Below are 17,079 nucleotides of genomic sequence, written 5' to 3'. Positions count from 1 at the left end.
GTGGCCCCAGCAAAGAAGATGCTTTGCAAATGAGATTTGTTTCTCTGAAGAAAGAGAAAGAGAAAAAGAGGGAGGGATGGAAGAAAAGAAAGAAGGGAAGGGGAAGGGGAAAGGGAGGAAGAAAGAGGGGTAGGGACCTCTGTCTTTAAGTTTCAAAGGAGTTTGTGGTTAGTTAGAATGGGAATTTTACCTTAAGGAAAAGGCTAATCTAACCAAGCTAGACAGAAACACGTGATTCTCTCTGACTTGACCGGTGTCTCTTCTAAATCCCATTCACCCTAGACATGATTAATCCTGGAAATTTGCTGGCCTTGAAACTAGGGGCCCTGAACATACGGAAATACTCATATTGAGCAAAGAAACAAGGGCATGCATGTGGTTGTTGTTCAGTCATGTCCAACTCCTTGTGACCCCATTTGGGGTTTTCTTGGCAAAAATACTGGAGTGGTTTGCCATTTCCTTCTCCAGCTGATTTTTCAGATAAAGAAACTGAGGACAGCAGGGTTAAATGCCCAGGGTCATACAGCTAGTAAGTGTCTGAAGATGGATTTGAACTCATGAAGATGAATCTTCCTGACTCCAGGCTGGGAGCTCTATGCATTGCCCCACCTACCTGCCCTCAGGGTCACATAGCTAATAAATATCAGAGGTAGGATTTGAACTCAGTTCATCCTGACTCCAAGTTCTACATTCTATCCACTATGTCATCTAGCTGCCTCATACTATTTACTCTCAATATTAATTTTGCAATCTACTAAAACCTCCAGCTCTTTCTCTAATGAACATCTGTCTAGCCATTCCTTTCCCAAAGCTGATTTTTCGAACTCAAGTTTATACTTGTTTTAACATTTATCCTATCAGATTTCATCTTATTCAATTTGGCCCCATGTCATAGTTTGTTAAGGTCTTTTTGTGTTTGCTACTTATCTCTCCCATCCTTCATCCTCTGGACTTCTGCACCAGAACACATGCCTTTCTCCCTCTGCCCCAGAGACTCCCCTTTCCCATTACTGATTTCCTCCTCTATTTTGAGGAAAGATCCACACAAGTCATCCATCATTCTCTGGATTTCACCACCATGCCCTAGTGCCTTTCTGGGTGTTATCTTGCCCCATTAGAATGTAAGCTCCTTGAGGGCAGGAACTTTTTGTTAGAATTTGTATTCTCAGCACATTATACAAGCCCTGGGACACAGTAAATGCTTGTTGACTTGGTTCCATCTGAAAATTTGATAAGAATGTCATCTGTACCTTTATCCAAATCAATGATAGCATCGTAAACAGACAAGACAATCGCTTGGGCCCTAGAAACTATGTCCTAGGGTCTGTGAGATAGATTTCAATGAGTCCGTTAAATTGGATGAGAAAAAATGATCACAACTTTATCATTATTTGCCTCTAACTAAAATTTGCATTTCCTTCAATTATTTAAGAACATTATTTTGATAAAGGGTCCATCAGCTTCATCGGATTGCCAAAGTGTCCCAGACATACACACAAATGGTTAAGAACCCCCTCTCCCTAAAACTGCTCCCCATGCCAGACCTATAATTATTTGGCAAACAAACACTTATTTAGTAAAGACCATATATTTCCATGTACCAAACATGCCAAAAATATGAAAGTAGAACCAGTGGAGCTGAGATTGGTGACTCTCTGTTCAGTGTATCCCCTTACACAAATCATGAATTCAGTGGTATGCTGGACCTAGCTTGAACTAGCTCATGAGAACAGATTGTTAAAATTTCAGTGCTAACATTTATATCTTGGCAATTGGTAAATGCTACATATCAGGGCTTGATTTATTGTTTTATTGACTGTCTAAAATTAAGAGAGTGAAGGAGAAAATGTTAATGAAGATAAAAGCATGTCAATGTACATTCCCCCGCTCCGGAGAGCTAACTGTTAAACATTTACCAACATACTGCTATGTAAGTCCTACCCACTGTCTACTATCACTCTGACCCCAGCATAGGCTCCTTCTCATCCACCATGGGCTTGATTCAGCTACCTAAGGCCTTGCAGGATCTTGCTTTTCCAAACTTAGTCCTGCCTGTCCTCTCTAAATAGCCATTCCCACGGGGTGATAGCCACCTAAGCACCTAGGCAGGTAGAGGATTCGGTGGATGCTGTGCTGGGTCTGGAATCAGGAAGACCTAAATTCAAATCCAGCCACAGATGCTTACTAGCTGTGTGTCTTTGGTCAAGTCACTTAAACTCTGTTTGCTTCAGTTTCCGCATCTGTAAAATGGAGATAATAGTAGCCTATACCTCAGAGGGTTGTTGTGAGAATCCAATGAGATGATATTTCTAAAGTGCTTAGCACAGTGCCTGGCCATAGTAAGTGATACATAAATGCTCTTGGTGGTGGAGATGTTGGTGTTGGTGTTGTTTATATTACCTAACCCACCCCTGGACCTAACAGTTGATTGCTTAAGACCGACAGCCACCTTATCTTGCATTTCAATGTTGGGCAAAGTTCACCAACCCTTACCTATTCATTTTTAAAAATTCCTTTGATTCTTCATCTTGTTGTGGTTTTGTAAAGGAAGGGAGGGAGGGAGGGAGGGAGGAAGGAAGGAAGGAAGGGAGTAAATCTCAAAGCTTTGACCAGAATGGTTATCAAACTCAAAGGCATGTGACACTGAGTCAAGATCACTGAATCTAAGAAATCAAGTTCTTCTAATCCCAGCCCCAGGTCCTAACAGTTCCTGTAGTAAGATTGCAGTTGTCTCTGTAACACTTTTTTTCTTCTTTCTGATCTATATTGTGTATATATCTCCTTCATATGTATCTCCTTCAAAATAATGTAAGCTCCTTGGAGGCAGGGGCCATTTCATTTTTGTCATTGTATAATGCCTAGCATAGTATAAAGCCCATGGTAAGCACATAATAAATTCTTGTTAAGACTGAAAAAAAAAAAGACTGACAGCTACCTCCATCCAACCCAATAAGCATTTGGATTTCAGTTTCCTCCTCTGTAAAATGAGGAAGGTCTCTGAATTCCCTCCCAGCTGTCCATCTAGGAGCCTATTAAGCACTTACTATGTCCAATCACTCACCCCCAGAGTTTAGAACTACCTCTGATGATACCCAAGGATGAGCCTCAGGGCTAGCTCCCAGCTCCCACCAGCATCCCTAAGTGACTACCCCATTCTACTCCAGCCTAGCTTTAGCCATGTCTTCCCCACAGCTTTCTATAATCTCAGCTGTTATCTCCTTTTGTTTTTTTCCTAGTGATGAAAACAAATGTGTAGTGTTTCTCTTATATGACAAATCACCCCATGGGCACAAAGTACTCAATGGATGCTTTCCTTCTCCCTTGCCCTCCTCCTGATCTTTATCCTTTTTGAAATCCTCACCGAAAGCAGCTCCTCAAACCCTTTAAGCTTTCCCTGGTCTCATTTGGGCTAAGACTGGTTAATAAGCTAATTAATAAATTAAAAGCTGGGTTCATGGCCTAGCTTATTAACTCATTTGAGGAATGACAGGAGTGAAGCATTGGCCATGGAAGTAGAGTGGCTATCTACACCTCCCACTTGTCTTCCCTAGTGTCTCTGGCCTCTTCTCCTGCCCCACCCTGAATCTGAGGCCCAAGCTCACTGACAAATTGTGCTTTTTGTGTAGTGGTAGTCAGTTCAGTTCTTTGCTATTCAGACAAGCACACGGAGGCCGGCAGAAAAACATTCCCTTACATACCATCCGAATGACTAATGTGCTCAGCCTGCAGAGTTGGTGGAGTCTGGACCTACTGAGAGAGCCAGAAGCCAAGGATGAAGAGAGTGGTGTTGTCTGCTGCTCAAGCCCAGAGAGGAAATGAAATGCCTTTCAACTGGAACTCACCTTCTGTCTGATGACAAGGCTGCCCATCATGGGGCCAAGACATTGCCACGAAAAAAAGCTTATGAAGACTTCACCTCTCAAAACCTTCAGATCCTAGAAATGGCAGTTTTTAAATATCTAAGTTTGGGTATACTCACTTACTCAATCCGCATTTACTAATCACTGGTTGTTTGCTCTTCGTTCTCAAAGAGGACCATGACATCAGGAAGGTGATGCCATGACGTGTAAGTGAAGTGGATTTAAGTGAGGGAGGGCCGTGCAAAGTCACCAGCCTCACTCTCTCCTCTGGAGCCATCGAGGTCCAGTGGCCAAATATAGACCAGGATGATTGGAGATGACCCAGGATGCAGTGGGGGACCTTGGCCTTTTCAAGCGAAGGTCCTTCCCAGGTCTCAGTTTGACTGAGGCAATGCCTCAGCCCTGTTGCCAAGCACTGCACTAAGCTCTCTAGGGATACGAGGAGAGACAAATCCACAGTCCCTGTTCTCTGGGAGCTCACATTCTAATGACAGACAACATGTAAATAACTATGTACATACAAGAGGTATACAGTATAAATGGTAGATAATTTCAAAAGAAAGGCAGGAGGAGCTGGGAGGCAGTAGAAACAGCCTCAGATACAGCCCTAAGGCCATATTAATTGTTATAGGTCATCTAAAACAGAAATTCTCACATAAAATCATAGACTTTGAGCTGGAAGGTAATTTAGAAATCATCTAATCTAATGTGGCACAATGAATAGAGTGCTGGTCCTGGACTCAAACCCAGCCTCAGACACTTACTAGCTGTGTGACCCTAGGCAAATCACTTAACCCCATTTGCCTCCATTTCTTCCTCTGTAAAGTGAGCTGGAAAAGGAAACGGCAAACCACTCCAGTATCTCTGCCAAGAAAACCCCCCAAAATGTGGTCACAGAGGGTTGGACATGACTGAAATGACTCAACAATCAACAACAAATCCAGTCCTCCATCCCCCCACTCTCAAATTTTGAGATGAATCAACAGAATCCCAGAAAAGTTCAGTGGTGGCCCAAAGTAGGTTGCAGAGGCAGGATTTGAGCTCAGGTCCTCTATCTCAAACCCAGGGCTCCTGAACCACACTGCCTCCACTATTACACTTGCTCTCATCGTGCTACAGCTTTGAGATGTAAAAGATTGAGATGGCAGAACAAGATCTCTGCCAACTCGAGAAGAGAGAACAGGCAAGTTGGAATCCCTTCCTTTCTCAGGATCAGAGAATTAGAGAGTGTTAGGAGTTGAGAAGGGATGTTAGAGGTCATTCAGTGGAACTCCTTCACTTCACTTCACAGGGGAGAAAGCTGAGGCCCAGAAAAATAAAGTGAATTGTATACAGTCACACAGCCTGTTAGAGCAGAAGCAGCCCTGGAAGCCAGGTTTCTGAACTCCCACCCCAGCACTCTTCCTACTATGTGAAATTTCTTTATTTCTAACAATCATCTCCAGCTCCAAAGAGGAAAAAGATGAGAAAAACTCAGTTCTCTCCCAATCTAAATAAAGTACGTCAAAGGGTTGAGATTCTTCAGGCCAGGAAAACAGACAACTGACAGCTTAAAAAAAGGATTCAGCGCAATGATGTGCGGGTAAATGTTTAACAACCGGCTCTCAAAAAAAAAGTAATCACAACATTATTCAAGTTTAATCTACGTTATAAACAGCGAGGTGGTGCAGTGGATAGAGGCCTAGGCCTAGGGTTAGGAAGAAATGAGTTCAAATTTGATCTCAGACATTAGCTGTATGACCCTGGACAAGTCACCTTACCCATTTGCCTCAGTTTCCTCACCTGTAAAATGTGGCCAATAATAGCACCTACCTCCCAGGATTGTCATGAGGATCAAATAAGATGATGATTGTGAAGAGCAATGCCAGACACATAATAAACACCATATAAATATTAGCTAGCATTATTATTTTCTCTACCATTTTCTTAAGTGCTACCTTCTACAACCTTTCTTAATTTCTTCCCTTTGTTAATTATTTCTTATTTATCATATATAATACATATATATATATCTTTGTGTATGTATATATATATATGTTTTGTATATATACGTATATCTTTGTGTATATAGATATATAGATATACATACGTATCTTTGCATGTATTTATTTGCAGAGTCTCCAGCTTTAGACTGTAAGCGTCTTTTAGCAAGGATTGTCTTTTGCTTCTTTTTGTATCCCCAGCACTTAGCATAGTGCCTGACACAAAGTAGATGCTTAATGAATATTGACCAATTGATCAAAGTTAGATAATCAAGCTCTGATCGATAGTATTTCCTAATTTCCAAAATGCTCACACTGAAAATTTAACAACTAGCTCTCTCCCTGATCTAGCATATCATTGGCAACATCCATAGGCAATTGGCTACCTCCCTAAGGAAGGTCCAACTTACCTGCTGGAGTGTTGTAAAAAAGCGGATGAAGACTTCACTTCTCAAGATGTCCGGATCCGTGGGAACTGGAAAATAATGGACATCAATTGGGGTTAGCATGGGAAGATGGGAGAAGCCTGGGTCTGCCCGGCCACAATGCTCTCATTTCACACTGTATCCTAGCCTAGATATCTCACTCCAATGTAGGCTTTGAACCTTTACTCAGGTGCTCTGGCAGGAATGGGGTCACCTCCAGCATGGCAGCCAGCTAAGCCCAATCCCATTTGTCTAAATATAAGTACAAGGCCCTCCTATTCCAGGAAGGTCTCCCGGAATGATAAACCTGAGAAATCACACACTGTCTATAACACTCACTTGAACAAGCCAATTCAGTTCTCCAAGTATCAGTTTTCCCATCTGTAAAATGGGAATTATAACACACTACCTACCTCAGGGGTATTGACAGGACACTTAAAACCACAAATCTAAACCTGGCAAGGACCCCAGAGACCATTCTAGTCCAATCCTTTCATTTTATCAATGAAGAAAGTTTGGCCTGAAAGTCAACTAAAATCTCCAGTCACACAGATAGTAAGCACAGCTTACTGAAAGGATCTGTATCCAGAGCCAGGGTTATTTCCACTGGACCATCCTGGTTCCTCTGTGAACCTTACAATGTTCTATTCAACTCAACAAATACTTCAGTATCTACTACATGCAAGGCGCTGCACACGTCAGTTATTACTGATTCTACAAGGTGGTGCAGCAGATAGAGCACCAGCCCTGGAGTCAGGAAGTCCTGAGTTCAAATTTGGCCTCAGACACTCATTAGCTGTATGAGCCTGGGCAAGTCATTTAATCCCGTTTGCCTCCATTTCTTCATCAGTAAAATGAGCTGGAGAAGGAAATGGCAAACCACGCCAGTAGCTCTGCGAAGAAAACCCCAAATGGGGTCACAAAGAGTTGGATGCAACTGAAACGACTGAACAACAAGAAGAAACCCCTACCGAGTTATCCCATGCCATCTCCCATGACTATCTGGAAATCTTCAGTCCAGACAGACAAATTTTGCCCCCTATTTCTCTTTGCTTCAGTAGAATATAAACTCCTTGAGGGCAGGGACTGTTTTATTTTTGCCTTTGGACCCCTAGCACCTACCTTAGTGCCTGGCATATAATAGATAACTGATAAACTGGTGACTTGAATAGAACTGCCAAACATGCCACCGTCCACACTTACCTTTCCCCAGCCACCTCCACAACCCCAGAATGTTCTCCCTACTCTTCTCTACTGGTCTAATGTCTCTCCTTCATTCAAGGTCCAGCTTAGTCCTAGTTCCTCTGCGAGGCTTTCCCCTGTCACTCTCAGTGATTAGTTTTCCTCTATTCTATGCCAGGGGCAGCCAGATGGTACAGTGGATAGCCTGACAGCCTTACAGTCAGGATGACCCAAGTTCAAATCCCACTGTAGACGTGTACTAGCTCTGTGACCCTGGGCAAGTCACTTAACCCTATTTGCCTCAGTTTTCTTGTCTATAAAATGAGCTGGAGAAGTAAATGGCAAACCACTCTAGTATCTTTGCCAACTCCAAATGGGATCAGGAAGAGTCAGACATGACTAAAGAACAGCAACAAACCATGCTACTCTTGACATCGGTACTACAGATCTTGAATTTGATATATGCTAGCTCACGGTGTTCTTTATCTTTCTGTGTCTGTGCCGTCTCCCCAGAGAGACTATAATCTGCTTGAAGAGGAGGGATTGTATTTCATCATTCAGCGAATCCCTCCCAAGTGCCTAGCATAGCTTCTAGCACACAGCAGGTATTTCTTGCACACAGGAGGTTCTTTAGAAATTTTTATTGGAGATAATGATAAGCTCAAGTTGTTGCTCCTTGTTTCTCCATCCAACTTCTCTATCGCTTTCCAGGGGTCTTCTGTAATATAATTAATACAAGCAAGTATAAAGCCTTCTTTTTTCTTCCTCACTAAAATTTACTGTGAATTCCATTGCTCTGGCTCTCACCTGGAAAGCGGAAGGAAGGAAGGAAGGGAGGAAGGGAGGGAGGGAGGGAAGAAGAAAGGAAGGAAGGAAGGAAGAAAGGAGAAATAAAAGAAGGGACAAGGAAGGAAGGAAGAAGAGAAAGAAGGAGGGAAAGAAGAAAGAAAGGAATGGAGAAGGAAGGGAGGAGAGAAGGAAGGAGGGAAGGAAGAAGGAAGAAGGAAGGAAGGAAGGAAGGAAGGAAGGAAGGAAGGAAGGAAGGAAGGAAGGAGTAAGCACTTCCAAAGCAATTACCATGTGTCAAGCATTGTGCTAAATGCTAGGGATTCAAAGAAAAGAATGAAGCAGTATGTACTATCAATAAACTCATGTTCTAATAGGCAAACAGGTCACACATGAGAGGAAACAGCATCTTTGCAAGAATTTTAACAACCACAAAGGAAAACTTTTTAAAAATCCATACACATACCACTTTGTAGATACTGTTCCAGCTGATCCCTCCTCTCATCAGCCATAGATGTGGTCATTGCAAGGTAATACTTTGGTGGAAAAGGCGGCAGGCGATTCCCAAAGACCCTTCTCAGCTGGAAGGTCAGACAAATAAGACTTCAAATTTAGTACACTTCCGAGCCAGGTTTTAAAAAAACCCACACAAAATAGTACACATAAGCTCAGGGCAAAATTCATCCAAGCACCGAGTCATAACTAGTAATTCTTATGCCTGGGGCAGGAAAAGGAGGAGGAAATCATTTGCTGCTACCAGGAAGATAAGAGTGCCCTAGGTTAGTTATTGCATGGTTTCTACAGTGCAGAAGGATTAGCTGCTTCTTGGGAAGCAGAGGGGCAGGTGGGCCATAGGCTAGCAAATGACCAAGAAAAGCTCTCACAATTTCCAAATTTCAGTGCCCTGAGTCAACACACCATTGCCTCACCCTAGTTACTTCTCAGCAAGTTCCTTATGTACAAACAGCCTTTATTAGATGAAAAAATTAAAGTGATGGTGTTTGGACTTCCTCAAGTTCATTTTTTCTTTTCGTTTTTTTTTTAAGATCATCAGATCACATAAGTATACCTGGGGTCAAAAGTTTAATTCCCCCCATCCCAGCCTAATAGAACACTTACAAGGCAGCTAAAAAAGCACAAGTGCTCTAATATAATTTTTACTAAACCCAATAAACAGGGTGGCTAGGTGGCACAGTGGATAGAGCACTGGCTTCTGAATCAGGAAGACTATTGTTCATGAGTTCAAATCTGGTCTCAGACAGTTACTAGCTAGCTGTGTGACCCTGGGCAAGTCACTTAACCCTGTTCACCTCAATTTCCTCAACTGTAAAATGAGCTAGAGAAGGAAATGGCAAACCGCTCCAGTATCTTTGCCAAGAAAATCCCAAATGGGGTCACAAAGAGTTGGATACAGCTGAACAACAAAATCCAATCAATGCTTTCCTTGGTGGGCCCTCATCGACAAAGCTCCATGGCATCATGTAGGGACTTGGATCCCAAAAAGAAATAAAAATAACTGAAATTGCATCTTTATTCATTTTCTTATTTATTGATAAAAGCTTAGATACAAGTAGCATTTGTATTTTTTTTAATAAAGGAAAAAATGCACAAAATGCCTAGGGAAGAGGAGGAGGAGAAGGAGAAGGGTCCCAGCCTGTCACCTCTGAGATATGACACCAAACTTGGAGTAGAATTACAGAATCATAGATTTAGATCTGGATGGATCATAAGATCAAAAGTCTAGACCTCAGAAGGTCATACCTTAGAGGCTGTCTAGTCCCACCTCCTTTTACAGATAAGAAAACTGAGGCCCAGAAAAGTTAAGTAATTTGCCCTGAGATCACACAGGTAATAAGTGGTGCCGCTGCTACTGCCCCTATTCAAATCTTTTCTACTTCTGTCTCACTGAACAAAATTTTAAGCCAGATATAAAATAATTTAGGCTGCATGCAGGCAAGAATTTGAACTAAAATGGAAAAAATATGACCTATGTATCATATGTACAGTGCCCCCATGCTCTGTCATCAGACAGAAGCCTACGGTATTAAAAAAAACTGTCAGCGAGACAGCCTGGCATGATGGATAGCAGGGTGTCCTTGGAGACCCGGATTCAAGTCCTGCTCTAGGTGACCCTGGGCAAGTCACTTGACCTCTCAGTGCCCCATTTCAGGAGATCTGATATTTTGAATGACTTTTGCTAAACCTATCTGCAGGGCTCCTGCAACTTCTTCTGGGCTTAAATATACAAAATACAGATTTCATGATGGTGGTTTTGTTTCTATTAAACAAATAAAAATGAAGCACATTTTATAGGAACACTCAAGGAAATGAAAGGCGAAAGGAGTAAAACTGACCAAAGTTGCATACTTGAGGCAAGGGTCATCTGGGGAAACGATTAGAAATTTCTGGATTAAGAACCCTTCTAATATGATTCAAATAGAAATTTTAAAAAAATCCTCATCTTATTTGCATCCCATTATTTCTTGATTAACTGATATTTAAAAGGTAATTGTCTGCCTTAGCATCTGTTCATAAAAGCCACAGATGTTTCCCAAATTGACTCTAATCTAATGAGCAGCACATAGGGCATGCGTCAGCAAATTCAGCCTTGTTGTCAGGCTGGTATAGAGCAAGGCTGCCAAAGGCACATCATGGGGGACAGAGAGGTCAGATGCTAAGTCGACAATCATTCAAATTCCGGTACTGGTTCCAACCTGAAATCCCTTCTAGTCAGTCTTACTGCTTAGGTTAGCTGATCAAAGGATTCCCAAGCACCACTCTCCACTACCAATACTGTATTGGTCTGAGTGGGAAGACAAACATGCTATAAATACCTGGGCAGTTCACTTTGTCAAAAGTCAATCATTAACTTTACAAGTTCTTCAGGTTTTCAAAACTGGAAATTTTTCAGGGGTTTCAAAAGAACCCTTGGTTTTGCCTTCAATATTCAGCTAAGAATCAGTTAGCTTCAGAACTCAGTTTAAATTCTCTCTTTCAAAACTGAGAAGATCCCTGAAAACAGCTGCTCTTTCACCATTTGAAAACCATTTTTGTTACATTTGTCAATATAACTCAGTCTCTACTGCAAGGTTTTCAAGAACAAAGATGTGGATACTGAAATCTCATTATAATACCTTAGGCTCACTGCTCAATAACCATAATATGATGCTGTGCTGTTTGTATGAAGATAGTACTATTGACCTGACATCAAAAGGACATGTGCTATGAGTGTCCTATTGACCATCCATCTGGCACCAGAGATGGATCATGCTATGTCTCATTTTCTGTCTGCAGCACAATTGTTAAATCATTAAGGATTGGAATATGTCAAACCTACATTCTATATTTCCTAACACCTGAGCCATCCATACCAGCTCACCTCACGCCCCTTGTAACCAGAAGCACATTTCTGAGAGAGAGCTAACTGCAGAAAAACACGTCATCTGAAAACAGAGTTTTTCACTGTCATCATCAGCAAATATTTATTGAGTTTATTGGAGAAGCGGCACAGGACAGTGGAAACAGAGGACCTGTGTTTAAATTCTGCCTCTGATGCTTCCTACCTATGTGACCTCAGACAAGTCACTTAATGTCTCTAGGCCTTGGTTTCCTCTCCTATAAAAGGAGGGGATTAAAGCAGATGGCCCCTGAGGCCCCCACTAGGGTCTACATCTATGATCAAATGATCTCTCTTATAATAGGATTTTGGGCTGGGAACACAAGGAAGCATAAGACATGATTCCTATCCTAAAGAGACTTGCAAGCTTAATTGAGATAGAATGTAGACATAAAAGGATAAATAACATTACACGTAGTGTATACTGAATGACTGGTCCAGACATCAAGTGGCAAAGAGAACGAGAATCAATTACCAAGAGTTGGGGCAGTATTGAAGGAGATCTCCGAGAGTAGGTGGTTCTGTAAGGAGGAGTAAGGTTTAGACAAGCACATATATTGAGAGAGGGATATTTTTGAGAAGGGTTTGGAAAAGCTTGAGCAAAGGTAGAGGGATAGAAATTCTCTTGACTTGTTCAGAGAAAAAGAAATGGGCAAATTTGGATGACATAGAGGGTCTAGCTATGCAAGGGAGAAGGTAGGGTCCAATTGCTAAGCCAACTATCTTGTATGAGGATTATGACCCTCCTACCAATCAACATCATATGCTTAAAAAAAAAAAAGCATCATCTGCTGGAAGTGTCAATATCTTACTTGATTGTGGGGGACTAAAACTAGACCTAGTACTCACAAAAAGACAGACCTAAAACTAAATTTAGAGAGAAGGCTTCCCCAAATGTCCCATGAATTATGCTCCTGTTTCTATAAGCCAATATCATCAATATTATGCTTGCTCTTAACACACACACACACGCACACACACACCAGTCACAATATTAGATGCTCATCTTGGATTCATGGTTCACAATTAACTTAGGATCTTTTTGCTTGTCACTTCTCTACATGTAATTTTTGAAGTCAATTCATTTTGTCAATTTCATTGGATTTTAGTGCTAGAAGAGACCTTGTAAAATACCTACTAATGAGCTGGAAAAGGAAATGGCAAACCAGTATCTTTGCCATGAAAACCCCAAATGGGGTCATGAAGAATCAGACATGACTGAAAAATGACTCAATGACAATATCTATTAGATTATCCTTTTTACAAAAGAAGGGAAATGAGGAAAGAAACTGCAGTTCAGAGACATTAGGTTACTTGTCTAAAGTCATGCAGCTAGTTACTAGCTAAACTGGGGCTGAAACCCAGATCTTCTAATTCCTAGGCCAGTGTTTTTTCCATTACGCTATGGAAAAGCTGCCTCTGCTTTTACAAACTGCAGGATTGACATAACATCAGCATCTGTATCAATTCTCAAATAGGAAACCATTACTAATGTTGAATGTTAAAAGGGAAGTTATTGTTTACCCCCAAAATATAACTTCTTAAGAAAACTCCATCTCAAGAAAAGGCATGGAACTCCCCCGGCTCAAATAAAGAAATGTGTACATATCGGTGGAACAATTTAGTTAGGTGTCTAAATACTATGGTCACTTCCAAAGAGTTATGTGGAACTTTTAGGTTTACAGGACATTTTTAGTAGACCCTCATAACAACCCTGTGAAGTAGGTGCTATTATTATCACTCCCCATTTTACAGATGAAAAAACTGAGACTGAAAAAAAAGTTCAGTGACTTGCTCAGGGTCACACAGTCAACAGGTGTCTGAGACAGAATTTTCATGTTTTCCTGAGTCCACATCCAGCGCTTGGAGGTATATTCAGAAATGACTGTTATGTAAAAATGAAAGGCATTTTAAAATCTCATGTTAAGGGAAGAATCATTTGAATTTTTATTTCTTGTGCTGACAGTTTTGCCGACTCTGAAATACCACTTAAGAACCATGCATCCTGAAGGAATAGAAAGAGGTGAAATTTATACCAGCAAGACACAAGGAAGATGGATGTTGCAAAGAATATTGTCACTTTAGCACTTGGAAAAATTGGGCTCCACCGTTAGGTACCTCTTAACATCCATTTAGTCTCCACAAGGAGCATGGCCAATATCATTCATTAAAGGCCATTTAAATATTCCAGAGATCCCTAATTTGGAGCTTCTAAAGCAGAAAAAGCTAGAAAAGATAGTGGGGTAAAGGTTTACTCACCATCTCTCTTTTCTTTTGATTCCATATGGGAGAAGAGGGACCTCACAACCACCCCCCAAGTAATTTTTATCTAAAGCTACTGGTTATGCAGAGACCTAATCAGAAATTCTTCAAGCTGCTTCCTTTCTGCTGCCTTGAAGGTAACCTATCTCATCATATTATCCTATTAACTCGTTACAGGCATACACTTGGATGTTGCCTTACTATGTGACCCAAATCTCTGTCAACAAACACCATTGAGCACCTACTATGTGTAGAGAACTGATCTGACCCCACATTCTCAGTGACTATATGGTTTTCACATTATTGGCATCAAAACATTCCTAGAACCAGTCATACACATCTTAGTCAAAAGCACCTAACTATATTTCAATTTTCTGAATCCACAATTTATAAATTGCTTACCACAAAGGACAGCACCACTATTCTCATCACCAAATACATTTCATACTAATGCATTTAAAATTGACTTCCAAAATACAAGAATAAAATAAATGCTTCCCTTTAATCAATTACCTCAATTTATTCAGTTTTTTTTTTAAACAAAATGACAGATGGGCAATCCTAATCCTAGAAATAAACATCCTTACAACAAAGTAAGGTAATTGTGAAGAGCCTAAATGTCATCCGGATCAGTCATTCTTTTTGGCTTGGGCTTTCATACTTGCCAGTACTTGTATACTATGAATATGACCACTGGAAAACAAAAAATAAGGACACACCTGTTTAATAGGAACCAGCTTAAGGAACTCTTAGAGGGAAGATAAACACCAAAGTATACAAGGTGCCAGCTTTGGGTTGTATTATCTGGGTGGAGAGAATTCAGTGAAGGAAGTCTGCTCAATTAAAGAAGGGGCATATCTTCCAGGGGTGATGTGGGTGGGATGGGAAATCTAAGCCTTTAAAATGAGGTGTGTCCCAGGAGTAGAGCACAGGCCTGAGAGTCAGAAATCTTGAGTTCTCTTCCTAATGCAAATACTTCCTAACTAACCCAGATAGAACAATCCTGTACACCCCTTTACACTCACTTACTGGACAGGAGAAGATGGCCAGGATGAACCCGAGTGGGTTTGAGAGGTCATCCAGGCCATTCACACTATTAAATGAGGAAAAGCGGATATAAGTGCTTTGTACATCTTGAAAGTGTTACATAAATGTCAATGAATGTTAGAGGACCTAGACTGAAATCTCCCTCTGCCATTTACTGCAAACGACCTTGGGCAAGTCACAACCTCCTCCTGCCTCTGTTTCTTCATCTGTAAAATAGCCAGATTGGATTAATGGCTTCTGAGGTCTCCTATTCTCGATCTGTGATCATGCCACTCTTTTACATATGAGGAAACTGAGACCTGGGGAAGTTATGGTTTTCTTCAGGTCACACAGATAAAGTAGGCAGTAAGGTGAACTGTTAGGTCTTAGTATCCGTATCAGTAAATGTAAATTGACCGTGCCGGCTGGGTTATGACAATCCCAGCCCCAAGCTTCCCCTTCCCGACCCACCCCTTGCTTCCCCTGAGGGAAGGCAGGAGTTCTATATTTTAGTAATTGAGTTTAATCCTCACAAAGATTGCTGGTCCAAGAGATGCTGCCCTGACCCACTGGATGCCAGCCGCTGGTGATCCACCTTAGTTCTTGAGCTCCTTGGGTATCCTCTCTATATCCTCTCTCCCCATCTAGAACTCCCCACTCCCCACACCAAGGCGTTAAGGGGAGTCCTATACCCTTAGACAAATTCCAGTCCCAAACTGCTTGAAGATTCCTGGACTATAGGAAGGTGTTCTGGGACACTGGATGCTAGCCCTTGGGGCGATACCCTTGGTTCGCGAGCCCCGTGGCTCCCTACGAGCGCTCACCTGCTCGTTCCAGCGATGCAGTTGGCTGTAGCGCACCTTGCAGAAGAGGAACCCTTCCAGGTACACCGAGTACAGCTGAAATCACACAGACACACAGATAGATAGACAGACAGACACGTTAGCGGTGAAAAAGAAGTCAGGCAACCTCGTCCAAATTGCTTCCGTCTCACCCTCGCCCCAGGATCTACGTACCATGTAGCGACCCCCCAGTGTATCCAGCCGCTGCTGGGACACTGGGATGCTGAAGTGCATCTTCATGGTGCTTGGCGGAGTTGGCCCGCTGTGGTGCAGTGGCTGGGGCTCTAGTTCTTTCTCTTCTCTGGGACCTTGCGCTGCACGGGAGCCTGGGCGCCAGCTGCAAGCTTTGCATGCCCGTGGGAGGGCGGGACGGACCTTTATTCTCCTTCGTACGCCCCAGGTGATGAAAACCGGGCAAGACTGAAGCACCGCCTCCTTCTCTGGGCTCGGTCCCAGGGGCGTTTGGGAAGGAAAGGGTGGGGTGGGATCTGAGTCTGAGACTGGCAAGACTGTTGTGCCTGTCCCCTGAAAAATCAGAACTCCAGGGACCAGTTTGGGCAGTTGTTCAGGGCAAAGAAGTGGAGAGCATGCTGATTTCCATCCTGTGTGAGGTAGTGAGAGAATAAAGTGTGAAGGCTTCACAGGGAATATGTGTGTATATATATATACACATACATATATATATGTATTTATATCTGAAATGTTTGAGAATCAATATTTAGAGAAAAGGGAAATTGGATAAATTTGAGTCTGTGGGAATCTGATTATTTAGCCTTTAGGAATGCCTTTCTCCCCCTCCTTCTTTAGATTTATAGATGTTGCCTCAGCTATGAGTGGAATACAAGATTGTGAAAACTTCCCTATGAATAACTCAGGCAAGGCAATATTCAAATAGAAATAGTACAAATTTAGTTAGGATGTGAACCTCACCAGGCCTAAGTTTCATTTTCCTGTAAATAATATGATTTTAGGGAAACTGGATGCTATTCCCCTCTTCCCTGTCTCCTAGCCTACTTACAAACTGCCATCTTGGCATTAAAGTTTCCCTATAAGGTAATTCTGTAGTTTCTGTGCTTGTGTTGGGTAAAAACTTATTCGTGGTTAGACTGTGAGGCCCCCTTGGCTCTGCAAATGGGGGGGGGAGGGGACGGGGTCCAGCCTCTGGGGTGGGATTTCTTAGACTTGTTTGTACACGGGTATAGTTCTCCCTGCTTGTCTTCTACCCCTTGCCTCTCTTCACTGCTGTCTCTGCCCTGGTAGTGAGAGATGCCCAATTCTCAGGAGACTTGATCAAATAAAGCTTCTGGTTTGTTTTTG

The 17,079-nt window shown here is 42.0% G+C and overlaps 1 protein-coding gene across 1 annotated transcript in view; it reads right to left on the bottom strand.

The window, feature by feature from the left end:
• The window catches only part of SNX31 (sorting nexin 31), an 86,146-nt gene extending 70,144 nt beyond the window's left edge, over positions 1 to 16,002 (bottom strand). Inside the window, exons 1-4 of the mRNA XM_036741895.1 lie at positions 15,937 to 16,002; positions 15,745 to 15,819; positions 8,702 to 8,816; positions 6,253 to 6,317 (exon numbers count right to left, since the gene is read on the bottom strand). Of these exons, the coding sequence (XP_036597790.1) occupies positions 6,253 to 6,317; positions 8,702 to 8,816; positions 15,745 to 15,819; positions 15,937 to 16,002 (321 nt within the window). The remainder of the gene's footprint in view (positions 1 to 6,252; positions 6,318 to 8,701; positions 8,817 to 15,744; positions 15,820 to 15,936) is intronic.
• Between the last annotated feature and the right edge of the window lie 1,077 nt (positions 16,003 to 17,079).

Source organism: Trichosurus vulpecula, chromosome 1 (genome assembly GCF_011100635.1).
Source record: "Trichosurus vulpecula isolate mTriVul1 chromosome 1, mTriVul1.pri, whole genome shotgun sequence".
NCBI classification, from domain to species: Eukaryota; Metazoa; Chordata; class Mammalia; order Diprotodontia; family Phalangeridae; genus Trichosurus; species Trichosurus vulpecula.
The sequence above is the reverse complement of the archived record's forward strand: the minus strand, read 5'-3'. Positions and strand labels throughout refer to the sequence as shown.